Source organism: Hypomesus transpacificus, chromosome 14 (genome assembly GCF_021917145.1).
Source record: "Hypomesus transpacificus isolate Combined female chromosome 14, fHypTra1, whole genome shotgun sequence".
NCBI classification, from domain to species: Eukaryota; Metazoa; Chordata; class Actinopteri; order Osmeriformes; family Osmeridae; genus Hypomesus; species Hypomesus transpacificus.
Window position 1 is genome coordinate 17,001,733 of NC_061073.1, and position 27,503 is coordinate 17,029,235.

Sequence of the window (27,503 nt, forward strand, 5' to 3'; positions counted from 1 at the left end):
AAATCTCCATCGTTGTGTTCTGAAGGAGAAATGTCTGCTAGCTCCGGTTTTAACGATGAAAAGGGGGGGTCCTCGAGTGTCGGTGAGCCCGAATATGGCCACGATCCGGCTAGTGGAGGTATTTTTTCCTCGGACTACAAAAGGTATGAAAAAACAAGCGCTTTCTGAGGTTGTGTGTTGTCAAATTGGAATATCATTTGCAATGAATGGGGGAGGTGCAGATGTCATTTCCTGCGTCTCGAGATGAAAAGGAAGCGGCTAGGCTGGGTTTATGGTAGACGAATAATTCTAAAAAACGAACATGCAGTTATGTAGAATTCACATTAGGCCCTATATGACTTCACACAAGCTGCACGTTTAATGTCTGTGTGTTGGCGGTGTAGGCTACTGCGCAGGCCATCTGGCCCATGGCTAACTAAATCTCGCTGTGATTTGGTGTGGGCTAATAGACTACTTGACAAAACTAGCCTTTACGTTGTGTTCCATGGTTAACGGGTACAACCAGGCGTGATTGTTTGTCATATCGTTAAAATGTGTGCCTATAGCTACGTTAATCTGATTGAACGTCTTGGCCAAAAATGTTTAACCGGTAACCTGTTCGTTTAAATTGCATACAGGCCTGTATTAACTGTTCATATCCTTTTTTTTCTAACATATTATGTGCATAATACATTAGAATCATAATAAATGCTTCCCGTAGCAGCCAATAGGAAGGCAATAGTTGATCATATTGTTTGAGAGACATCCGGGCCATTTTCAGTACCTCTCGATTGGACAGCGCCGGTGGTGCTGAAGTCAAATGTTTTGGCTGAGGTATGCCTAAAATATTTGATATATTTTGTATTTTCTTTCACGAATATCTTTAACCTAACGGTCAAAATATAGGCGGAAGCACCACAGTGTAGTAATCCATATGCGTTCATCACAGACCAAAATTGAGCCTATATCAATTCACAACCCGGAACTTGTTCTGCAGTTGGCCACTTTGGCGTGAAACAGTTTAGATTGCATAGCATAGCCTCGGCAAATTCACGCTAGAGGTGAAAGGGAAAATATCGGTTGTTTGAAGAGACATTACAACATTAATATTAACGCTAGATGGTGATAACAATTTAGCACTAGATTTCTATTGTAGTTCACTTTACAACGGAACAAAATTATTTTTAGGAGGATACTAATAGATTTTTGTGGATTGTAGTCTGTCTTTAAACACGTTTTTATCTACACTACAGTATATACTCTTCATTGTAAAACCACAGTGCTGTTTACATGGAATGTGCCGTGAGGCATTTTCACCAACAGAGGGCAGCAATCTATCGCTTAGTTACAGTCCTGGTTATTAAGCGTGGATTAAATTAATATTGCGAAATCAAGGTTTAGGCCTACACGTGACCAATGACAGACTTAATCTGAAACCGAATGAATACAGAAAGCACACTTAGACCGGTAACCATGACATCTAGTCTTCAGGAAAGCATAGTGGACAACAGAGTATTATGAATGGTTAGCTAATGGAGTTTGATGACACACAGACACTATTTATGGTTTAAAAAAACGAATACAGATCCAACCCATTAGTAGGTTTAACAGCCAGTGTCATTATTACCCACCAGGGTATCCAGTGTCCATGTTTGCTTTGGCCAAAGTAACCCAGGTGGAAAGGGGACTACCCAGTTGGGCTGGTCTCTTTTCACCAACGTGACACACCATTCTCCGCATGCTGTTGCCTTGGAAACGTGCCCAGTGCACCATGTTGAGCGCTGCTCTAGGTGGTTTACACTGTGCTATGATGTGACATCTTGGTTCCAGCTGTTAATCTAATCGAATTTGTCAACTAAATATGTTGCCTGATTGAGCAAAGTTTTGGTAATTATTGTTAGTACTTCCTTTTCTTTTTTTTGGTCAAGGGGTTGGTGAGATGTATATTTTTAAATCAAATGAAACAATGAAAGTCATTGCCTTTTCAGGCCCTGCATCTTCAACTGTAGCAGCAACACATTCCCCTCACCACCCTCTGTCCGGGGCCTCGTCACTCTGGGGCCTCGTGGGTCTGGGGCCTCGTCAGTCTGGGGCCTCGTCAATCTGGGGCCTCGTCAGTCTGGGGCCTCGTCAGTCTGGGGCCTCGTGGGTCTGGGGCCTCGTCAGTCTGGGGCCTCGTGGGTCTGGGGCCTTGTCAGTCTAGGACCTCGTCAGTTTGGGGCCTTGTGGGTCTGGGGCCTCGTCAGTCTGGGGCCTCGTCAGTCTGGGGCCTCGTCAGTCTGGGACCTCGTTAGTCTGGGGCCTCCTGGGTCTGGGGCCTCGTCAGTCTGGGGCCTCGTCAGTCTGGGACCTCGTTAGTCTGGGGCCTCGTGGGTCTGGGGCCTCGTCAGTCTGGGGCCTCGTGGGTCTGGGACCTCGTCAGTCTGGGGCCTCGTCAGTCTGGGGCCTCGTGGGTCTGGGACCTCGTGGGTCTGGGACCTTGTCAGTCTGGGGCCTCGTCAGTCTGGGACCTCGTCAGTCTGGGGCCTCGTCAGTTTGGGGCTTCGTGGGTCTGGGACCTCGTCAGTCTCGGACTGTTAGATCTGATGTGCTGCGTTGTTTCGTTCAGAAATGAGTCAAAGAGTGCGTCACACGGAGGTGATTACAGCAGTAGTGGGCAGGAAAAGGAGCAGCATTGATTCTGTCTGTTTCTATTTTTCTTATCTCTCTCTCTTTCTCCCTATGTCTGCTCTATTGCTTGCTCCCCTTGATCATATATTAATTGTCACACCCTGCCTCTAAAATGTCATTAATTTAGTTTTTGACAGTGTTTCTCCTGTGAAAAACATGTCTCTGCTATGCCTCCATCTACACCTCTTCAGTATTTTTCAGACAATTCAGTATGAACTTGCAGTTCGGCCATATTGGTTTGCTCATTTAGTTCAGCTGAATGTTGAGAAACTCAGAATATGACTGTTTTGCAATGGTAACTTGTGGTAACGGTGACTTGGCTAGAACTGAATAGTTTATCCAACTAGGTCAAATCCATAATGTACCTGTACTCTCTCTCAGTACTCTCCCAGTTATTTCCCAGTGCTCTCCCAGATATCCAGTTGTTTAACAGCAGGTGCTGTCTGTGGCTGCTCAGAGTGGCTGGACTCTGGTAGAGGCTGCTCAACCCTGCTGTTTGTGCACAGAAGCGTGTTGTCACTGTTGTAGGCAACCTGGTGAAAAATGGTTTAGGGAAGACATTGTGGGGGAGGGGACACATGATCCAGCAGGCAGAGGACGGCAGAATGACTGTAAGGTTCTACTAGGGTAGACATAAAAGTAACACTCTGTAAGGTTCTACTAGGGTAGACATGCAAGTAACACTCCATACTAAGAATGTTCTCGTGAATGAATGACAACATTCAAACAGTTGTTCTTAGATAAAGTGTGCTTCCAGGAACCAATTGGTGTGTTATCTGATGGTCTGAATGGTTCTTGTCGAAGTCCCTGTGTCCAGAACACAGACCCCCCTGTACCTCAGCATGGTCAAATGGTTATATTGTTTGGCCTCTACAGCCCCGGGAATGTGAGAGAAAAGAGTGGGCATGGTATACTCACTTACCCCACTAATGAAACGGATATGGGTGTACTGTGGGTATTGTGCAGTGCAGGACTATTGACTTCTCAGTCCCTACGAAAGTACATGGTTTAGTACCAGTACCTCGACCCTAGATGGACACGTTATTTATTGTTACTTTGCTTCAGCACAGCACTCTGTACAGACCATTGTGACTAACGTGAGAGTGTGCTCACAAGTACTCAGTACACAGGAGTGAACTGCAACATTGCACAGTACTGCTTTTAAAGTGATCATGGCCACCCATGAACACATCCTCAAGGCAATAACGTTCCACAGTCCATCTCTATTCACTGGTTAGAAAGAGAGAGAGAATAAAAGACAGAGAATAAGAGAGAGAGAATGAGAGAGGCAGAGGGGAGGGAGTGAGAGAGAGAGTCCTTGCTGTTGTATATCACTGCTGTGAAAGAAGAAGAAAGCAGGTGAGAGAAGGCCAGTAGCTGAAGAGAGAGAGTGATGGCATTGAACCCAGCGGTGGAAACAGAGCATGCGCATGAGATGGAGGGTTAGGGAGGGGAGGAGTGGAGAGGCAAAGGGAGGAGTGGTAACGTGGCGAGGGAGAGAGGGAGTGAATGAGGCAGAGAGAGAGAGCTGCTTTGCCGTCAGAGCATAGCATCGAACGCCTGAACGTTGAGCAGGCAGAACAAGCCTTCTCTCTCTGGAGAGACAACAACAGGAACGACAGAAGGAAGGAAAGATAGGAGGAGTAAAACAGAGTGAACTGCACGGCCTCCATCAGGCGGCTCTGAATCACCCTCTTCCTCTGCTCTGGCTCCCAGCAGAACCCAGTAGCCAGCGAGACGAGAGCTGGCACCCAACGCATCATTCTGCCGTCGGAGAGGAAAAAGCTCCTGTTAGATATATCCTTATCAGGATTGGAAGACAAAGTGTTGTTGGTCACAACGTCATTTTAAGAAAGTTCCCTGGTTTGATTCGTATGGACACACCAGGCACCACACATACTGAGGTGCAATTCATGGGAGCGGTCTGAACCCCGGAAAGTCCTTGTATCTTCTGCCAGGGTCGTTTTAGTTCGGGGACTCAACAGGTTTGTTGTTGTTGGGGTCTACTGGAGCGGTGCAGCCTGAGGACAGGGGAGGATGACGACCATGCAGAGGCTGCTGCAGCTGCCAGTGAATGCAGTGAACATGGTGAAGACGGTGCAGAGCCAGGTCCAGGGCCAGGAGGAGGCCAAGAGCCCTGTGTTGACCCCAGATGGGATCCAGCAGAACTGGTACAATGCCCTGCAGCCTGATGAGTTACGCCACCTTCGCTCTGGAGGAGGAGGTGGAAGAGGAGGAGGTGGAAGAGGAGGAGACCAGGAAGAGCCGGCCCATCTGGAAGAGGGTGGAGGAGGTGGGGGTTCCAGTGCCCAGAGCCAGCCTCTGCGGTAGGCTAGCCAGGACGGCATAACTCAGGCATAACTTTGACTGATTTTGGGGGTTATAATGATAAACATTTACAGACCGCATCTGTAGCTACAAAGGTTGCTAGTTGACGTTTAAAGTCTATAATTCACATAACCCTTTCTGACATCACTTCAGTTTCTGAGACCGTTCTGATTGGTCAGGAAGGTTTGGTTGATCTTACTGCTTCAGTTACAGGTAACCTGACCCCTAATGAATGCATCTAGGGTTCCAATACTTCAGTAGACTTGAATAATTCAGGATTGTATTGTTACCTTCAGACTTTGGCCAAGACTAAGTCCAAAGAAATCGAGCCGTGGTAGTAGGTCAGGGTTTCCACTCAGAGGAACCTGATCCTGTCTGGGTATCAGAAGACCTGTTGCAGGAGAAGCAGAAAGAGAAGGACTTCTTCAACATTCATCCTCACTGTGTCAGTGGTGCTGTGTGCAGGTGAGGGCGAGACTTAGAGAACATGAATAGACAGGCTGGTAGCCATGTTTCACAGAAAACAAATCACTGACAACTTCCATAGATTTGTGATATTTCAATTTGATTAAAGATCAGGCCTGTGAGGCTAGCAGAGGTAGAAAGAGAGACAGAAAAATGTAGTACAGTATTCAGTGTGAAGTGGAAGGGATTCTCTCCTCAGGAGAGAAGCAATTTCAGCTCCCGATGAATGTTGCAACACGGCTGCAGTTGAATCTTTGATACTCTTCTCAGGCTCAGCTCAGCTTTAATGATTAGTCTTAATGTTTCTGTAACTGGAATAATTATGCTACTGTTGATGTCTGACTCAAGGAACTTGAGTTCATTTCCTAATGATCAGGATGACTCATTAGGTAAGCTTACTCACTTTTTGATCAGCAATTTGCCTGGAATGTGGGCCCACATACAGCCTATGGAGCAGCAGGAGACAGGTGTGGGTTTAGCATCTCCTGCTTTCAGCCCGAGAAACCCAACTTGATATTCTGTCTCACATCAGAGGCAGAGAGCTACATGTTCATCGTTCCCTCTGACAGGTTTGGCAAAGACAGAACTCAGGGTGGAGACTGGGCTGGTGGGGTAATGTTGTTCTTACTTTGAGGGAATATCTGAGCAGCATAAGGCTTCCTGGTCTTAATAAACTGCCCTGTAAACATCGCTGAGAATGATTGGGTGTGTTTATTACGACAATGTTGCTGACTGACACAGCACCCCTCAGAGTTTCCTGCCTGGGTTAGGGTTTGACCTTAGTCCTTCAGCCAGATAGATGAGGAGCTAGCCTGACCATCACAGATAAGTGTCATGTTAAAGACTCTACAGTTATCTGTGGAGCCTTTTCACTTAAGTAAACCAACATTGGTTTCACAGGAAAGCTTAACTCTCATAAGTATTGGAGTGCAAAATATGTTTTCAAGAAGACAGATGTCCCAGGCAGTGGAGATATTAAACTACATTCCAGGAACACGTTTTTGCTAATGGTGACTCGTGTTTAAGCATTCTCACTGGGAGCAGACATCTGTTTTGGAAGTTGATATGATCCCCAACATTCCCTGGATGTCTTCAGGTCTGGTGTAGCTCTCTTCATAGCAGTCAAGTAGAGTCCATCAAAATGTTGTATTTCTCTTAACAGTGTTAAGCCCTGTAAAAAGCAGTAATACCAGACCAAAGATGTTGTGTTTTAACGACGGGCCACCTCATACTGTCAGGTGATCCCCTGTGTGACACTGTGGGAGAGAGAAGGACAGGACTGACAGGTGATCCCCTGTGTGACTGACAGACCACAAGGGGGGTTTTCCTTCCACATCGTGCCCGTCTAAAACGTCTCTCTCTCTCTCTCTCTCTCTCTCTCTCTCTCTCTCTCTCTCTCTGTCTCTCTCTGTCTGTCTCTGTCTGTCTGGTTAGACCTGCTTAGAACAACTGCATCCACAACCATGCCAATGTGGGGAGGAAGGAAATCGTTCCTCTACAATTTATTGAGTTTATTTGTTGCCTTGGAAACTATTCAAACGAGTTGAGAGTTGTGTAGAGATATCATTGCTGTTTATTTCCCCCCCCCCCCACACACACACACACACAAATGACAGAGGACTTGATCTCAAGGGGAATCTTTTAATTAGCCCCGATACCTTCTGTTTGCTTCCATCGCAATAGTTTATGGTCTTCATTGTTTCTGAAGGTGCTTTCTGGGGATAGAGCAGGGTGGAGGGGGGCAGTACATTATGAGGTCTCTGATGTCTGTCCTGCTGCATGGTGTCAGCTTGATAAACTGCCATACAATGTTGGGAGGTTTCCCTGGGGGATGTAGTCTTTGCTGGATTTTAGGAGATGCCTGGCCAATGCCATTGCCTACAAATCTGAAGCCCTAGTTTGACAGTTGTACTTGTGCTGATGGGGATGCCCTGCAGCCTGGCCCACCCCCTGCTGCAGAGGCTACAGTGTAGGCCCAGTCCTTCACTACCACTGACAACTCTATGAAATACAGGATATTGTCTGAGAACAAATAATGACAGATTAAGCTGGTACATCAACGACAGAACAAAGAGGCATTATAGAACTATAAACATGAACAATGAACATGCATTCTTGACTGACTATCATAGGCCTATTATTCTAACCATCCTTGTAGTTTTGGTTTAAATTGTCTAATTATTCTAGGTGAATACTGTGTTGAGTCTTAGATGGGGGTTGTTTCCTAACTGAATGACATTTTACACTGTTTTGGTGGATACTTTTGAAAATCTATTTGAAAAATGTCTCAGAAACATTTAAACGTATTCAGTAGTGAGTGGTATCTTTTTCTTAGGTATCCTCATCTACACATGTACGTTTTCCAGTGTTTTGCTATAATGTACCTTTCAAACTGTCTTGAAAAACTGTCGACATCCCTCAGTGTGCTATCAAAGTAGAGGGGCGATGACAAAACATCATGTCAGGTCTCATCTCAAACTGGGACACTACTGTGCACACAGGACACTGGCCCGCCCCTCACCATCAAGTCTCACATGATGGATGAACCAATCCCCCTGGCTGTGGACCACATGACCCTTCACATCAAGTGACACGGCAGATGAGATATGCTATTTACAGGGATTCCACTTAGCTCCCAAAATGGCCCCAGAGCCCAGCAGGTCATTATAGACACTGACAGCCCTGTGTGAAACCGGTTCTAACTTCCCTTCTAACTTGCAGTGTTACTGGGCACTGCACTGGGCACTGCACTGGGCACTGCTCTGGGCACTGCACTGGGCACTGCACTGGGCACTGCACTGGGCACTGCTCTGGGCACTGTACTGGGCACTGCACTGGGCACTGCACTGGGCACTGCTCTGGGCACTGTACTGGGCACTGCACTGGGCACTGCTCTGGGCACTGCTCTGGGCACTGCCCTGGGCACTGCACTGGGCACTGCTCTGGGCACTGCTCTGGGCACTGTACTGGGCACTGCACTGGGCACTGTACTGGGCACTGCACTGGGCACTGCACTGGGCACTGCACTGGGCACTGCTTCAACATCTGGGGCTCACAGGGCTGTTCATTCAAGGAGGAGGAAAAGGAAACGCACAACCACCCCTAGGAGACATAATACTGGGACCATCATGGTCATTTCCAGCAGTAAACTTGCTACTAATGCCATTATTTACCCCTGCCTGCTCCAGGAAGAATTTTCTGTATTGAGATTTGAATCTTTAGCGAAGGCAAGAATGTTCTCAAGATGAATGAAGGACAGGCGCAGCATGATATAGTTGTTTACTTGAAGTAACTTAAGTAGCTACTGTCTCTCTTTTGTACCTTCAGACACGATGACTTGAAGGAGATGTTGGACAGCAACAAAGATTCCCTGAAGCTCGAAGCCATGAAAAGGATTGTGGCTGTAAGTATTCAATACTGTTGTCATCATCGCCACATTGTTAGATGAGGTAGTCCTTAAATACACTCACCCATGTACACAAACATCACAGACCTGCGTTTGGGCACATTGGGGTGGTGGGTGGGCAGAGAGTCTCATGCTAGAGAGGACAGAAGTAAGAGACTGGGAACGCACATTCGGGTGTTAAATATTCATTAGTGGTGTCAGCTTCGTACTACAGGAGCATTACAGATGTGTTGTATTATTCATATGACGAGATGGAGGACTGGAGAGAAAATACTGTTGGGCATATTTAGTTTCCATTTCTGGTGTCAACCTTAAAAGTCTGACAAACCCTGCTTTTAGCTGCTATACTTATCAACAGGTTTGTAATTGTAAGTGCCTTTGTAATTCATTTACATAGATATACTGTATATATTCTGTATGTTTTGTGTGGTAAGGAAATGTAAATTTTAATAGAAATCCTTGTATAATATTTATTTAACAAACAGCATAACAGTTTATGGATTTTTGTGTACCTCACAGATGATAGCAAGAGGGAAGAATGCCTCGGATCTCTTCCCAGCGGTGGTGAAGAACGTGGCCTGCAAGAACATTGAGGTAGCTCACAGTCCTCATCACGTTTTCCAGCAAAGATTAGAAATACAAAAGATGGGTGAAGGGGTTAACAAAGCGAGTCCTGTTTGTTTGTCATTGTTTTTGGTGTCTTTCTCTCTCCCTCTCTGTGTTCCCCATCTCTCTGTGTGTTTCTCCATCTCTCTGTGTGTTTCTCCATGTCTCTGTGCGTTTCTCCATCTCTCTGTGTGTTTCTCCATGTCTCTGTGTGTTTCTCCATCTCTGTCTCTCACTCACTCTCTCTTTCCATCTCTCTTTCTCCTTCCTCTCTCTCTGGGCCTCAGGTGAAGAAGCTGGTCTACGTGTATCTGGTGCGATATGCTGAAGAGCAGCAGGACTTGGCCCTGCTCTCCATCTCCACATTCCAGCGAGGGTTAAAGGTCAGTCACAGTTGCAGCAGTCTCACACTGTCATCTGTCCTCCTGCAGTGTTGTACTATGAAATGAACTGGTCATATGTGTTGTTGAGTGGAATAAGCTTTACCTTCTGGGCTGTAACCGCCACTGTTAAAGGAATAAAGGGTTTGCTTGCTGCCCTGTTGAGTTGCTCCTCTGTTTGGTTGTGCTGCGTGTGATTAGGACCCTAACCAGCTGATCAGGGCCAGCGCTCTGCGCGTGCTGTCCAGCATCCGAGTCACCATCATCGTGCCCATCATGATGCTGGCTATCAAGGAGGCGGCGTCCGACATGTCACCGTACGTCAGGAAGACCGCCGCTCACGCCATTCCCAAGCTGTACAGGTACCTGGTCCACAGCTGTAGAACCACCTACAGAACCTACGTAGGAATGGAACCAAAAGTAACAGGCAAAGTAACACTCTAGTTTGTGTAGGAGTTACTAACACAGCAGCCTGCTTATGATGCTGTTTTCTGTCTATGTTCAGCTTGGATCCTGAGCAAAAAGATCAGTTGATTGAGGTCATTGAGAAGCTCCTTGCTGATAAAACCACGGTACGTCAAATACATAGGATTTTGACAATAGTTACCTTGAGGTTAATAAGTACTAACTTGAAATATGTATTATGAAAAAAGATATGCAAAGCCATAACAAGAGGATAAATACACATTGTACGTACAGTACATGCATGTAGTGTCACTGAGATGTCAGTGAGGTCTTTTCCTTATCCAGTCATTTGCCCTGTGCTCTGTTGTGAGTAGTTGGTTGCTGGCAGCGTTGTCATGGCCTTCGAGGAGGTTTGTCCAGAGCGCATCGACTTGATCCACAAGAACTACCGCAAACTGTGCAACCTGTTGATCGATGTTGAGGAATGGGGCCAAGTGGTCATCATCAACATGCTCACTCGCTACGCCAGGACTCAGTTCCTCAACCCTAATGTTAACGTGAGTGTATACTGCCTGTCTGTCTGCTTATGTCTGCCTGTCTCTCACCTGCCTGTCTGTCTGCGTATGTCTGCCTGTCTCTCAACTGCCTGTCTGTCTGCTTATGTCTGCTTGTCTTTCACCTGCCTGTCTGTCTGCTTATGTCTGCCTGTCTTTCACCTGCCTGTCTGTCTGCTTATGTCTGCTTGTCTTTCACCTGCCTGTCTGTCTGCATATGTCTGCCAGTCTCTCGCCTGTCTGTCTGCATATGTCTGCCAGTCTCTCACCTGCCTGTCTGTCTGCTTATGTCTGCCTGTCTCTCACCTGCCTGTCTGTCTGCTTATGTCTGCCTGTTTATCACCTGCTTGTGCAGGAGACCCTTCTGGAGGAGGCAGGGGGGGAGAAGGCGTTCTATGGCTCAGATGATGATGAAGATGAAGATGAGGAAGAGAAACAGAAGAAGGCGGAGCCAGCAGCCTTATCTAAGAGGAAGCCCTACGTCATGGACCCAGACCATCGGCTGCTGCTCAGGAACACCAAGCCACTGCTGCAGAGTCGGAATGCAGCCGTGAGTACCCTACACCACCAAGCACACTGCATACTCCCTACTGAGCACACTGCATACTCCCTACTGAGCACACTGCATACTCCCTACTGAGCACACTGCATACTCCCTACTGAGCACACTGCATACTCCCTACTGAGCACACTGCATACTCCCTACTGAGCACACTACATACTCCCTACTGAGCACACTGCATAGCATACTCCCTACTGAGCACACTACATACTCCCTTCTGAGCACACTACATACTCCCTTCTGAGCACACTGCATACTCCCTACTGAGCACACTGCATACTCCCTACTGAGCACACTGCATACTCCCTACTGAGCACACTACATACCCACTACTGAGCACACTACATACTCCCTACTGAGCACACTACATACCCACTACTGAGCACACTAGATACTCCCTACTGAGCACACTGCATACTCCCTACTGAGCACACTACATACTCACTACTGAGCACACTACCACCATGTATCCTGTATACTCACTACACTACAATGTTTTTATAGCAGCAGTTCATTATTTATTATATTTATGTACTTGAATATTATTCAGCATGTTTTAACTGTCTTATGCTCTCCCCCCCCCCCCCTCTCTCTCTCTCTCTCTCTCTCTCTCTCTTTTTCTCTCTCTCTCTCTCTCTCTCTCTCTCTCTCTCTCTCTCTCTCTCTCTCTCTCTCTCTCTCTCTCTATGTCTCTCTCTCTCTATGTCTCTGTTTCTCTGTCTCTCTCTCTGTCTCTCTCTTTCTCTCTCTCTCTCTCTCTCTCTCTCTCTCTCTCTCTCTCTCTCTCTCTCTCTCTCTCTTTCTCTCTCTCTCTATGTCTCTCTCTCTCTCTATGTCTCTCTATGTCTCTCTCTTTCTCTCTCTCTCTCTCTCTCTTTCTCTCTCTCTCTATGTCTCTCTCTCTCTCTATGTCTCTCTATGTCTCTCTCTCTCTCTCTCTCTCTCTCTCTATGTCTCTCTCTCTCTCTGTCTCTCTCCCCAGGTGGTGATGGCTGTGGCTCAGCTGTATTTTCACCTGGCCCCTAAGGCAGAGGTTGGGGTCATCGCCAAGGCCCTGGTGCGCCTCATGAGGAGTCACAGGTCAGTTAGGGGTCACTGGGTCAGTGTCACAATCCTCTCCTGCTGTCCTCTCCTGCTGTCCTCTCCCTGCTGTCCTCTCCCTGCTGTCCTGTCCTGCTGTCCTCTCCTGCTGTCCTCTCCTGCTGTCCTCTCCCTGCTGTCTACTCTTGCTGTCCTGTCCTGCTGTCCTCTCCTGCTGTCCTGTCCTGCTGCCCTCTCCCTGCTGTCCTCTCCCTGCTGTCCTCTCCTGCTGTCCTCTCCTGCTGTCCTGTCCTGCTGTCCTCTCCTGCTGTCCTGTCCTGCTGTCCTCTCCTGCTGTCCTCTCCTGCTGTCCTCTCCTGCTGTCCTCTCCTGCTGTCCTGTCCTGCTGTCCTCTCCTGCTGTCCTGTCCTGCTGTCCTCTCCTGCTGTCCTCTCCTGCTGTCCTCTCCCTGCTGTCCTCTCCTGTTGTCCTCTCCTGCTGTCCTGTCCTGCTGCCCTCTCCCTGCTGTCCTCTCCCTGCTGTCCTGTCCTGCTGCCCTCTCCCTGCTGTCCTCTCCCTGCTGTCCTCTCCCTGCTGTCCTCTCCTGCTGTCCTCTCCTGCTGTCCTGTCCTGCTGCCCTCTCCTGCTGTCCTCTCCTGCTGTCCTCTCCCTGCTGTCCTGTCCTGCTGTCCTGTCCTGCTGTCCTCTCCTGCTGTCCTCTCCTGCTGTCCTGTCCTGCTGTCCTCTCCTGCTGTCCTCTCCTGCTGTCCTGTCCTGCTGTTCTCTCCTGCTGTCCTCTCCTGCTGTCCTCTCCTGCTGTCCTCTCCCTGCTGTCCTCTCCCTGGGAAGCTGTCCTCTCCCTGGGAAGCGGTCCTCTTCCTGTCTAAACCTTACCCCTTACCCTGACAGATTTTGCTCTCGGTCTCAAAATTCAATTGACATTTAGTTTCATTTTTGTGTCTTTGACTGGCATTTCAATTTAAACCTGTCAAGAAAGAACATTACTTTATATTAGACCACAGAAAGCAAAACATGAAAGGAACAAGGACAGACCATGGAGAATGCTATAAATTAAAGAGAAACATTTGAACATAGCCAATGTTCAAATGGCATTGTGTCATTGTGTCTGTCAGGTTTCTGCTCTGTATTGATGGTTTAAAGGGGCTGGTCATACGATGATGAGTCAGGGGAAATCCCACTGTGCTTCTCTCTCCTCTCCCCCTGTAGCGAAGTCCAATATGTTGTCCTTCAGAATGTGGCTACCATGAGCATCAAGAGAAGGGTGAGTCACAGCACATCCTGTCTGGGTTAGTGTCAGGGTTATGTACAGTCAGAGAATATCCATCAGAGAGGTGTGCAGAGTCCAAGAACATTGCTTTTGGATTTTATTTAATAAAAAAATAAAAAACATAGTTTTATGTTGACGTTTCCTGTTGTAGGGGATGTTTGAACCTTACTTGAAGAGTTTCTACATCCGCTCCACTGACCCAACACAGATCAAAGTTCTGAAGGTAACATGTACCTAATGCTAAAATGATGTTGCTAATTTTGTATGACGTGTATTTACATAAATAGTTCTTGTTCTGGGACGTGCATGAGGACAATTGGAATCATGTTTTTTCACTTGCTCGGCAGCTGGAGGTGCTGACTAACTTGGCCAATGAGACAAATATATCAACGATTCTGAGAGAATTCCAGGTAAGTGACATTGTTTACCAGTTGTAATGCCATGAAGAGGGTGTTCCCCGGTTTACTATACGTTTAATACGTGTTCATATTCTTTCTGTCAGACATACATTAAAAGCATGGATAAGGACTTTGTGGCTGCCACCATCCAAGCCATCGGCCGCTGTGCCACCAACATTGGGGAGGTTAGGGACACGTGTCTGAACGGCCTGGTCCAACTGCTGTCCAACCGCGATGGTGAGTCAGATGCCTCTGGAGTTACGCAACTCCTCAGTCTCTCTCACTATCTCACCTCAGACTCTCACTGGCTTTTGATTCAGTTTGCCTTTTAGGACAACTCAGGTCTGTGTCACAAACTAAACTGGAGACGTGTCATTTCTAAAGACGGAACCTTCTGTTGCCAACTACAAATGAAACCAGATGCCGTTGTAATCAATGTATCAGCTTTTGTTGCATGTTGAATGCATGAGTGTAAGTGAGTCCTTTAAACATGTGTGTTGGTCCTGCAGAGCTGGTGGTGGCAGAGTCTGTGGTCGTGATCAAGAAGCTACTGCAGATGCAGCCAGAACAGCACAGCGACATCATCAAGCACATGGCCAAACTCACTGACAACATTCAGGTGAGGTATGCCACCTGGCTGACCACCGTCAGGATCAGTGAACCTGTGACAAGTCACCCATATGATGCATGACATGTTGACATTGATATTTTCATGTTACATTTTCAGCCAGGGTAGTAAAGTTTAGTTATTTTTATTTTATTTTCAGGAGAACTTTTAGTTGAGGAGGAGAACTGATTTAATGAAATGGTAAACAGAAGGCATGTTGCATTTGTTTCATGCTCTAACAGTCCAGATGCTGTTCTCTGTGTGCTAGGTGCCCATGGCGCGAGCCAGCATTCTGTGGCTCATAGGGGAGTACTGTGAGCATGTACCCAAGATCGCCCCAGATGTCCTCCGCAAAATGGCCAAGACATTCACTAATGAGGAGGACATTGTCAAGCTTCAGATCATCAATCTGGCTGCCAAGCTCTACCTGACTAACTCCAAACAGGTGAGGGTTTTCACACCCACGTTTGATTGGATGTGGAATTGCTAAAGTAATATTGTGGTCAGAACGCACTTAATAATATAATAAATGTATACAAAAAGTGACATTATGTCCCCTTTTGTCTCTCACTGTGTCTCTCTGACAAAGTAGCTCTCCACCATGCAGGAAAATTCACTTTCTCACATCCTGTTGTTCTTCTCCTCCTCCTCTGACAGACCAAGCTGCTGACTCAGTACGTGTTGAACTTGGCTAAATACGACCAGAACTATGACATCCGTGACCGTGCCCGCTTCATCCGCCAGCTCATCGTGCCCACCGATAAGAGCGGAGCCCTCAGCAAGCACGCCAAGAAGCTGTTCCTCGCCCTCAAACCCGCGCCAGTCCTCGAGTCTCCGTTTAAGGGTAGCTTCTTTCACTCTTAAAAGCATTGTCTACTAGGCAGTCACTTAAACATAATTGTGTTTGAGTCTCACCCTAGACTCAACTCAACCACAATAAATGTGTTTGCGGTGATTTCGAGTTTGTGAACTGCCTCAAAAGAACAGAAATTCACAACCTCCTCTGCCATACATACACCATACTTAACACATCATGTTGTGTTCGATATATAATATACAAAATATACACAGCCTGCCACTTTCAGTGGATGTTTATGGTGTCATATTTTCTACAGAAAACCTGATGAGTCGCTGCCCATGTTCTGTGTGGATTAATCAATGTGTGGGTTGTCTGTCCAGACCGAGACCACTTCCAGCTGGGCTCCCTGTCTCACCTGCTGAACACCAAGGCTGGCGGCTACCAGGAGCTGTCCGACTGGCCCAACGCCGCCCCTGACCCCTCCGTGCGCAACGTGGAGGTGAAGGAGTCTGTGCGTGCAGTGGGAACAGTAACACTCAGAGACAGGGGGCCCTCAGGGGCCTCCGGGGGGGGGCCGAGTGGGGGGGGGGGGGGGGGGGGGGGGGTGAGTGGTGCTGCTCTGGGAGGACCACAGCCTGGGAGGGGAGCACCCCCACCTCTCTTTCATTCACCTACACACACCTCACATAACGCCATCCATGAGACACTTCATCCCTATTGGCTCCCACACATCTCCAAAGAAATGTTTCTGCACATAGCACTGATCCATAGCTAACTGTATGGTCGGTGAAAGATGGCAGTCATTGTCTGATGTGAAGCTTTAGACGACAAGTGTCTTACAAATGAACTACATTACCCATACCCCTCTGCTGCCATGGCCTCCAATGGGCAGTGAACACTCAAACACCCCTCCATTGGTGAGAAATCACCTGTTTGAGCTAATGGCACATGTGATGGTGTAAGCTGACTGTCAACCAGCAGTGAGTTCTTTTTAAATACATCTCAAACCTTCTTCAGACGTGTCATGCTCTGCTACATGATGCGCTATGTCTTAATTAAGGATGGTGAATCAGGAAGCACTCACATATACCATAACATTTCCATATTTGCATTCCATGTGCCATCCGGTCATGTTTACGATGTGGCCCAAATGCTGAACTTCAAATCAAATCTTCTGTATCTCACGCTTCTATATAACCCCCCCCCCCTAAATACATTTGATTTGGATTTCACATTTGGTAATCATGGTTGCTTTGTAAACTGTTCGTTGTACAATGCTTTTTCACATTGCCCGCATGGTGTAGTGGTAACCATGTCTTCATCGGTGTGGCAGATTTTCTATTGAGGTTTCAAGTGTAAAGTGGTATTTATTGTTTGGACATATGGAAGCTCTCCCCCCTCCCTCTGATTGGTCTCCCTCTCCCTCTGATTGGTCTCCCTCTCCCTCTGATTGGTCTCCCCCTCCCTCTGATTGGTCTGTCCCTCCGTGTGCCTGGGCCCACAGCTGGAGGAGGGGACTCCCACCAGCGAGGGGAGGATCGGCTTGCTAGGAGACTGGCGAGAGGTGCCCCATGAGCTTGGGAGTGCAGTGTTGTTTTAACCACTGTCTAACTCTACCTCTCTCTACCTCTCTCTACCTCTCTCTACCTCTCTCTCTACCTCTCTCTACCTCTCTCTCTACCTCTCTCTACCTCTCTCTACCTCTCTCTCTACCTCTCTCTACCTCTCTCTCTACCTCTCTCTACCTCTCTCTCTACCTCTCTCTACCTCTCTCTACCTCTCTCTACCTCTCTCTACCTCTCTCTACCTCTCTCTCTACCTCTCTCTACCTCTCTCTACCTCTCTCTACCTCTCTCTACCTCTCTCTCTACCTCTCTCTACCTCTCTCTCTACCTCTCTCTACCTCTCTCTACCTCTCTCTCTACCTCTCTCTACCTCTCTCTCTACCTCTCTCTACCTCTCTCTACCTCTCTCTCTACCTCTCTCTACCTCTCTCTACCTCTCTCTCTACCTCTCTCTCTACCTCTCTCTACCTCTCTCTACCTCTCTCTCTACCTCTCTCTACCTCTCTCTACCTCTCTCTACCTCTCTCTCTACCTCTCTCTACCTCTCTCTACCTCTCCCTACCTCTCTCTACCTCTCTCTATCCCTCTTTTCCTCTCTCTACCTCTCTCTACCTCTCTCTACCTCTCTCTCTACCTCTCTCTACCTCTCTCTCTACCTCTCTCTACCTCTCTCTCTACCCCTCTCTGCCTCTCTCTACCTCTCTCTACCTCTCTCTCTACCACTCTCTCTACCTTTCTCTCTACCTCTCTCTACCTCTCTCTACGCCTCTCTCTACCTCTCTCTACGTCTCTCTCTACCACTCTACCTCTCTCTACGCCTCTCTCTACCTCTCTCTCTACCTTTCTCTCTACCTCTCTCTACCTCTCTCTACCTCTCTCTCTACCTCTCTCTCTCGTGTTCAGCCTGTGTCTCTGTAGCTTGAGAGAGACTGGCAAGAGGTGCCCTCCTGTTTGGGATTGCAGTGTTTTAATGGCTGTCCTTTTCGCTTTCTGTTCTCTTCTCTCTGTTCTCCCTCTCTATCTCTCTCTCTTCTTTCTGCCGTCAGATTCTTTATCTCTCTGTGCCTCGAGAGACTTGGGAGAAGTGCCCCCAGTTTAGGATGAGTGTTTTGATGGTTATTGCTTCCCTTGCCTCTCTGTGGACCACAAGCAGACAGGGCATGTAGCTTTATGAAGGGAAGGCTGTTTCGAGCTGTTTCCTAGTGCTCATAATCCTGAGCATCAACACAACTCTGCTCCACTGAGAATGATAGCTGCTGCATTGTGTAAATTATAAGATGAATGTGCTTGTGTAGGGTTTGGGACTGTCAATAGATGTAAATGCACTCCACTGAAACATCTTGGAAGACAGACACAGTGTAAACCGCTGATGTAGAAATCTGCCTTTACCTTACGACTCTTCATGTTCCTCATGTCTCCATGTTTCACCATTGAATTTATTCTGTATTTAAATAATTCCATCTAGGTGGCACTGCCTTGGCCAGGTTACAAAATGAACATACTTTAATGATACTTACCAAATCCCAATGTGAGAGATAGTTGACTATAATTATTAGTCTTATGAGAATATGACAATAATGAGAAGCTTTAGTCAATATGCTAATCGTATTATTTTACAGTAATCCTTAATTGCGTTATTTATAATATTAAGGTAACTCATTTATGTTAATGATCTTTGGTTCAAAAACATAATTAGTTTGATTATAAACAGTTCCTTTCTGTCTGATATTTCTAAGTGACACTAATATTACACTGTTTTGCTTCATACAGAGTTGTAACCAGTGCGACTACTCTCCCTGTCTGTGATCTTCTCTCTCTCCTTCTCAACTTCTTTGATAATTTTCTTCCGTTTCTCATCTCACCTCCATCCCAATATTTTCTTTCCTCGTCTGCCAGGTTCTTACGCTGCTTGAAAGAGTCACAACTCTAACCAGTGTGAGTTAGTTAGACTGTCTTTTTGGAGCTCCACCCATAGCGCCAAAACCTTTGAACCTACGTGCTTTTTGACCCCCCTCACCCCAAGCTATCTTAGTTGCTATTCGTGCTTAGCTCCCCCAACACAGTACACTTCTACTGTGTCTCTGCCATTAAAGAACTGAATCCTTCAGTAGTGTTGAATCTCCTCCCACACCATTAGCCTCAGGTCTCATGTTAGTGTTTTTGTATTGTTGTGGATGGACACAGACATGCATTACTGCAGTGGTACTGTAAACTGCTGCTGATTGAATATCTCTTTCCATTTCTTAATTAGTTATATCTTTCGGTGTGGGAGGAATTGACAACTCCTCAAGGACATCACTTCCCTTAATGGAACTGCTCCCAGTACAATACGTTAAGAACTGGCCATGAAGGCATCGCCTTGTGCTGCCACCTAGTGGTGGTGAACCGATTCTAGACTGCTTTATGTTGGAACTAAATTGTGGATTCACAAGCACACGCAGATTGTGGGTGGCATTGTGGCGTGACTCGTGCGCTAAGGAGAAGCTTTCATGGCCATGCTTCACCCTCTGTTCAGGTGTGCTTTCAGCCTGTGTGTCAGTCCTAGCTGTGCCCGCTGACAGGCCGTCCTCTGACCCTCTGCCAGGTGCCCGAGTGGACCAAGTGCAGCAGCCGAGAGAAGAGGAAAGAGAAGAAGGTGGAGAAGCCCTTCTACTCTGACTCAGAAGCAGAGTCAGGGGCCACAGAGTCAGCTGACTCCGGTAAAACACAACTCACTTCACCAGACAATGTCACCTTAGACGGTTACAAACTTTCACACATGGAGCCAACACAATTACAGAAGCTGTGTGCTTGTACGTCTGTGAATGTGGATTAAAAAGTAAAAATGTGCATTTGGTGTTAAAAGCTGTGGTCTTAAGGTGGTGTAGACAACAGGCACTGTATGTGTGCTGGTATACATGATGCCTGAGACATTGCCCCCCCCCCCTGCCAGACTCTGTCACGGCCAGCAGCTCTGCCAGCCCCAGCGGCAGTGAGGAGAGCGCGTCTGGGTCAGAGAGCGATGACAGCGAAGACGAGTCAGAGTCCGAAGAGGAGGAAGATGAGGAGGAGGAGAGGAAGAAGAAAAAAAAGGAGGTTAAGAAACCAGTGCAAGAGAGCGAAAGGTAGAATACATAATGAGTAATGCATACATGAGTTCAACTGGTTTCATTAAAGTAGTAAGTTAGTGCTGCTGTGGAATTTGTAGTGGTTTTTACTAGTTTCGTTCAGGGTCCGTTTTTGTTGCGATGTTGAGGACAAACACCTGATCTGGTTGTGTGAAATGAACCTTTTGTTAACGAGCGAGCGTCTGTTCTCAGTGAGCAAAGCAGTGGAGAGGAGAAGGGGAAACCAGAGAGGAAGATTCAGCCACGGAAGATAGAATCCGAGTCTGAGTCAGAGGAAGAAGAGGACAGCGAATCAGAGAGCAGCAAATCAGAAGAGTCAGAAGAAGAGTCGGAGTCTGAGACTGACAAGAAGAAGAAGAAGAAGAAGGTTCGAGCTCTCTGATGCAACATAACCCTAACCCTCTCACATCGTCTCACAGCAACATAACCCTAACCCTCTCACATGCTCTCACACACCACCATACTATTAACATTTAACACATTCATACATGCGTACACATTTTTCATTTGTTATTAGTATATCTTGATTCCTTTCCAGATTCTATCTAAACCTCCTTCTAAACCACCCAAAAAAGAGAGCAAGAAGGAGAAGAAAGAGATGTCCCTGCTGGATCTTGATGACTGTAAGCCAACTGTGAAAACTGAAATAAAGAGCATGTCCTTGTTAAATTTGATTTAATCCTAAATAAAGTTGAATTACAATTCAGTTGGATGGAGCTAACAGTAATCCCTTCTCTCCTTAGTCGAGCCCAGCCCATCTCCTCAAGTCACGCCTGTGAACAACTTCCTGTCCAGCAGTCTGGTGACGGACCTGGAGGGCTTGTCGCTGTCAGACAACGTTCTGTCCCCTGTAGGTACACCCTCCCTGCCCCCACTGTCAGACAGCGTCCTGTCCCCTGTAGGTACACCCTCCCTGCCCCCACTGTCAGACAGCGTCCTGTCCCCTGTAGGTACACCCTCCCTGCCCCCACTGTCAGACAGCGTCCTGTCCCCTGTAGGTACACCCTCCCTGCCCCCACTGTCAGACAGCGTCCTGTCCCCTGTAGGTACACCCTCCCTGCCCCCACTGTCAGACAGCGTCCTGTCCCCTGTAGGTACACCCTCCCTGCCCCCACTGTCAGACAGCGTCCTGTCCCCTGTAGGTACACCCTCCCTGCCCCCACTGTCAGACAACGTTCTGTCCCCTGTAGGTACACCCTCCCTGCACTGTCAGACAGCGTTCTGTCCCCTGTAGGTACACCCTCCCTGCATTGTCAGACAGCGTCCTGTCCCCTGTAGGTACACCCTCCCTGCACTGTCAGACAGCGTTCTGTCCCCTGTAGGTACACCCTCCCTGCACTGTCAGACAGCGTTCTGTCCTCTGTAGGTATACCCTCCCTGCCCCCACTGTCAGACAGCGTTCTGTCCCCTGTAGGTACACCCTGCCTGCACTGTCAGACAACGTTCAGTCCCCTGTAGGTACACCCTCCCTGCCCCCACTGTCAGACAGCGTCCTGTCCCCTGTAGGTACACCCTGCCTGCACTGTCAGACAGCGTTCTGTCCCCTGTAGGTACACCCTCCCTGCACTGTCAGACAGCGTCCTGTCCCCTGTAGGTACACCCTGCCTGCACTGTCAGACAGCGTCCTGTCCCCTGTAGGTACACCCTCCCTGCCCCCACTGTCAGACAGCGTCCTGTCGCCTGTAGGTACACCCTGCCTGCACTGTCAGACAGCATCCTGTTGCCTGTAGGTACACCCTCCCTGCCCCCACTGTCAGACAGCGTCCTGTCACCTGTAGGTACACCCTCCCTGCACTGTCAGACAGCGTCCTGTCGCCTGTAGGTACACCCTGCCTGCCCCCACTGTCAGACAGCGTCCTGTCCCCTGTAGGTACACCCTGCCTGCCCCCACTGTCAGACAGCGTCCTGTCCCCTGTAGGTACACCCTCCCTGCACTGTCAGACAGCGTCCTGTCCCCTGTAGGTACACCCTCCCTGCCCCCACTGTCAGACAGCGTTCTGTCCCCTGTAGGTACACCCTGCCTGCCCCCACTGTCAGACAGTGTCCTGTCCCCTGTAGGTACACCCTCCCTGCCCCCACTGTCAGACAGCGTTCTGTCCCCTGTAGGTACACCCTGCCTGCCCCCACTGTCAGACAGCGTCCTGTCCCCTGTAGGTACACCCTCCCTGCACTGTCAGACAGCGTCCTGTCCCCTGTAGGTACACCCTGCCTGCACTGTCAGACAGCGTCCTGTCCCCTGTAGGTACACCCTCCCTGCCTGCCCCCACTGTCAGACAGCATCCTGTCCCCTGTAGGTACACCCTCCCTGCACTGTCAGACAGCATCCTGTCCCCTGTAGGTACACCCTCCCTGCACTGTCAGACAGCATCCTGTCCCCTGTAGGTACACCCTCCCTGCACTGTCAGACAGCATCCTGTCCCCTGTAGGTACACCCTCCCTGCACTGTCAGACAGCATCCTGTCCCCTGTAGGTACACCCTCCTTGCACTGTCAGACAGCGTCCTGTCCCCTGTAGGTACACCCTCCCTGCACTGTCAGACAGCGTCCTGTCCCCTGTAGGTACACCCTGCCTGCATTGTCAGACAGCGTCCTGTCCCCTGTAGGTACACCCTCCCTGCACTGTCAGACAGCGTTCTGTCCCCTGTAGATACACCCTGCCTGCCCGCACTGTCAGGACAGACATGTTTACTGCATGTGCAGAATATTCACATACATGGTGTGTACAGAATGTTGTGTATTTTATACCTCGTGTCATCTCTTGGTTATGTACCAGCCACCTACAGTGCATCCCCCTAGATAGGTTTTCCTATAGGCTAAGTTTCAGCTAACCAGGCAAAGCATCTCAGGGTCTTGGTGTCTAGTGTGATAGTTTTATACCACCAGGTGGCGGTGTAGCATAACATTTGTAATAGATCAGGCAAAGTTTTCACATGTTCACCCCAAACTAAGTCATCTTTTAGTCCTAAAGAGCTTTGTGTATGTTGCTTTTCAGTCAAGCTGTTTATTTAGAAGTGGCCCTTGGATACTTTCTGTTTATCCAGACTGTTAACCCTCGAAGCTCTGCAGGACTGATTCAACTGCTTCTGTGAATTTGACTTTCATCATCTAATCCCCTCAGTTATGTCCAGAGGAGAGACACACACCACAGAGAGGGCAGCCAGGGAACACCAGATTATCTCAACTAGTCCTGGGGGTCATCAGCTTGAGTTTGAGAACGAGCAAACTGATGATGTCAAATCTCGACCAGCAAAACTTAAGATTCTTTCCTCTTCTGACTCTCACAGACCATCACCCCCTCTGGAGGCCTGAGGAGCTACGAGCTGCTTCACCGCATAACTGGGGAGGGCCTGGCAGTGGACTACTGCTTCAGCCGTCAGCCTTTCAGCCCCGACCCTCACATGGTGGCCGTGCACATCCAGTTCACCAACAGCGCCAACACCGAGGCCAAGAACCTGCATGTGGAAGACGCCAAGCTACAGTCTGGCATGAGAATCAAAGAGTTCACAGAAATCGGTTAGTCAAGTGTTATAAATAAATCAATGCAATACAAACTGTATTCTGTCCATGTGTGTACAAAATTGAATATCAAGCGTTCATTTCTACAATTGGGATTTCACTTCCTGTTTTAATTGCCTGTTGAAATACATGTTCAAGTCATCTTATTTTGAAGGTCACAGCTAGCTAGACTATACTCTTATTTAATTTTGATTTTGTAAACTTTTTTCAGAGGTGCTACCAGCTGGTGAGACTGTTACAGTGGTGATGGGAATCGATTTCTGCGATTCGACGCAAGCTGCAAACTTCCAGCTGTGGTGAGACAACAGGCTCCCCGGACGTCTGTCATGCTCCAGGAACACCGCAGCACGCTCTCTGTCAGGCTACAGGAACACTGCAGGTCAGGGCACCAGAAGAGCGCTGACCATTTCTCTCCTCTTGTGTGCTTTCAGCACTCACACCAAGAAGTTCTTTGTGTCGATCCAGCCCCCAGTGGGAGAGCTGATGATGCCTGTCTTCATGACGGAGAATGAATTTAAGAAGGAACAAGGTGAGGACAGGAACCAGAATGGCAACAAAATACAAAACACAACATGATTTATGTCACAGTTGTTTTTATATTGTTGTTATTTTCCAGTTAAACTAACACCACATTTTGTGTCGATTCCGTAAACGGTCAAATACATGATCACTGTTTATATTATTTTATGAACCATATTTGGAACATTCTTCTTTTGAATGATTTACAGAATACATCCGTCCCCAAACTTCACACACACACACTGGTGTAGTCAGTAGGCATAATATCCCAACATTGTCACCTAATCATCCATGAAACCTTGGTCCATATCAACATCGTCTGGATGTCATTACTAACCTTTGCCAAGGTTTTGAAATCAAGTCAACCATGGTTTTTTTGTGTTTAAATATGTGTCATATGCTCCGTTCCTCTCTCTTGATACTGGTCCAATAGAGAGGTGTCGAGGTAAGTTTCCTTTGATAGACTTGTTCTCGTTGGCTGTCTGTGTGCCACCTGCCTCAGTCACCCTCACACAAGACTCCGCCCCCTCCCCCCGCCTTAACCTCCCCTCATTGCTTCAAGCTGATCCTCCCCTTTAATGCCTGACAATGATTCTGCACTTTCAGTTCACTGATCAAGCAAATCAACCTGCCCAGACCTAACCCGCATCTCAGAAGGCTTTCACACTGAGCCCCAACCAGGAATGACTAGGAATGCTCGTTCACTGGGTGTCTGCTACTGTTCATCCTCAACCCCCCAGCACCACACATTCTGCAGAATGAGACTCAGCACTGTTTATCTGAACTCATGAATGCATAACACTGTTGTGTCTAGAGAATAACTAGTATAGGTCATTAGAGTTTAACATGCTGGTCCATCAAGTGGAGCTTTTCTGATTGGTGTGAGGAGGGGGGGGCATCTTTCAAGTTTCATGCATCAGATTTTGAAATCAAGTAGAGGATATTTGTCAAATTTGTCTGCCACTATATACATATCAACTGAGAAATTGGATGTGAGGACAAGTATTGGAATGTGTCTGAATGTGTCTGAGGCAGGAGAATAGTTTGGACCGTTCGATTTATTAGTCTAGTTTTGTAACATTTACACGTTCCCTCAACATTAGAGTCAATAGCCTTTAATACATTGCAGATTTCTTATGTATCACTTCATTAAGTTAAATGTTTCATGTGGAATATCAAAATGAAGGTCATTGTTTCTTTCCAAAATCCAGGAAATTGGAAATGTACACACATTCACAGTCTTCATAACCCTGCTACCTCTTACATTAATCAAGTATCTTTAGCAAAACCTGGACCTTGCTGTGTACTGAACAGCGATGTCAGTGAATCTCCCCAGACTGACAGCTGCTGTTGTGCCCCGCTGTAGGTCAGCTGATGGGCATGAACGAGATCTCAGAGAAGTTGACTCTGGGGGAGAGGTGTCAGGGTGAACACACCATCGTCCAGAGGGTGACCACGGCCGCCAGCCTCGGCCGCGTGCCCTGTGGGTCCGACAGGGAGTGCAGGTGAGAGAGCACCACGACTGGGCTTGGCTCCCAGCGCTACATGCTCAGGGGCAGGGTGCATGTTTCATTCAGGCAGGGACACCTGCTTCCTCTGGACCTAAATGGTCTCATCCTGTCAGGAACTACCAACCTAGAAAACTAGGTTTAACATATTAAGAAGGAGACATTTCTGTTGACATATTGAATCTAATCTGAAACCTGCAAAAAGGATATAGATTGACAGTATTGCTAACTGCATGCCAGTGCATGAACAAGGTATTTTCCAGTATAGCGAGTCCACATGTAACAGCAGTGAAGCCATGTTAGTCTACTGTACGTCAAAACACCATGTTGGTGGTTAGTGTTGGGGTGCAAATTAGGGTTGTGGTAGTCACAAGTGAGGCTTTTCACAAAGCATTATTTACACAATTTAAAAAAATGTTTTTTACATTTGTTAAATGCTCAATTACAAAACAAAATACTTCATGGCATGCTTTTTGAGGAGAGTGTAGTGAATGTTGTGATTTTATTGTGCTAAAACCTTGTCGATTAACATTTGTTTGTTGGCCTGCTTTATTCTTTATTTCTGTCTTTCTGATTTCACTCTTTTACACTATGACCTTTGAACTCAGACCTCCTGTCCCTCCTCCCCCTATGCCGACTCACAGGTTTGCAGCCAAGACCGTGACCAGTGGCAGCTTGGTGCTGGTCACTGTGGTGGCCAGACAGGAAGGTGCTGCCCAGCTGACAGTTAACTGTGAGAAAATGGTGATCGGTACGATGCTGGTCAAGGACATCCTTCAGGCTCTAACCCAGTGATGACCCCCTGGTGACCCAGTGATGACTCGCTGGTGACCCAGTGATGACTCCCTGGTGACCCAGTGATGAACCCCTGCTGACCAAGTGATGACCCCCTGCTGACCCAGTGATGACTCCCTGGTGACCCAGTGATGACTCCCTGGTGACCCAGTGATGACCCCCTGCTGACCCAGTGATGACTCCCTGGTGACCCAGTGATGACCCCCTGGTGATCCAGTGATGACCCCCTGCTGACCCAGTGATGACTCCCTGGTGACCCAGTGATGACCCCCTGGTGATCCAGTAATGACCCCCTGCTGACCCAGTGATGACCCCCTGCTGACCCAGTGATGACTCGCTGGTGACCCGGTGATGACTCCCTGGTGACCCGGTGATGACTCCCTGGTGACCCAGCGATGACCCCCTGGTGACCCAGTGATGACGCGCTGGTGACCCGGTGATGACTCCCTGGTGACCCAGTGATGACCCCCTGGTGATCCAGTGATGACCCCCTGGTGACCCAGTAATGACCCCCTGGTGTTGGATTGTGACCCCCACTTCTTTATAGCTCTTGTATCGTCTCAGCTCTCACATACACAGCCATGCCCCCACCTGAGCTTAAGAGTCCTAGACTTGGATACATATTTTTGCATTTGGGTACCAGAACAAATTACAACTTTACATAGTCCTCATGAAATCCAGAATGTTATTGCAGTGTACAATTTGCAATGACAATCAGGCATAGAAATTCAGTTTGTCCTTTAGCCTGAGTTCTCAGTATATCATGTTATAGCCCTGTTTCAGAACGGCTGATGATGTACAATATAGCTGCAAGAGAGTTGCACATACTGTATGTGTTTAACCTCACGTTAGACAGTTGACCATGTTTCAAGTGAGCGAGAATGTAGCATGCAGAAAAATACCAACTCACAAGGCCTTGTCAGACAGGAACGTACTGCGATATGATCAATATTGTGACAGGATATAGAATCTAGGAAAAGATGGTAATTCGTTATTTTGATATTTCCTTCAAGCCTTTGTCAGCTGG

General features: G+C 47.8%; 1 protein-coding gene across 1 annotated transcript; it reads left to right on the top strand.

The window, feature by feature from the left end:
* Positions 1-27,442, top strand: LOC124476707 (AP-3 complex subunit beta-2). Its single transcript, XM_047034007.1, has 28 exons — positions 1-143; positions 8,770-8,845; positions 9,368-9,442; positions 9,742-9,837; positions 10,036-10,196; positions 10,340-10,406; positions 10,614-10,796; positions 11,149-11,343; positions 12,338-12,435; positions 13,603-13,657; positions 13,815-13,886; positions 14,011-14,073; positions 14,166-14,298; positions 14,571-14,680; positions 14,937-15,113; positions 15,326-15,512; positions 15,848-15,966; positions 19,617-19,731; positions 19,965-20,136; positions 20,332-20,506; positions 20,678-20,762; positions 20,883-20,989; positions 23,423-23,651; positions 23,866-23,950; positions 24,086-24,183; positions 24,607-24,618; positions 25,540-25,678; positions 26,290-27,442. The coding sequence occupies exons 1-28, from the start codon at positions 31-33 to the stop codon at positions 26,474-26,476; spliced, it is 3,384 nt and encodes a 1,127-aa protein (XP_046889963.1). The 5' UTR covers positions 1-30; the 3' UTR covers positions 26,477-27,442.
* Positions 27,443-27,503: the final 61 nt, after the last annotated feature.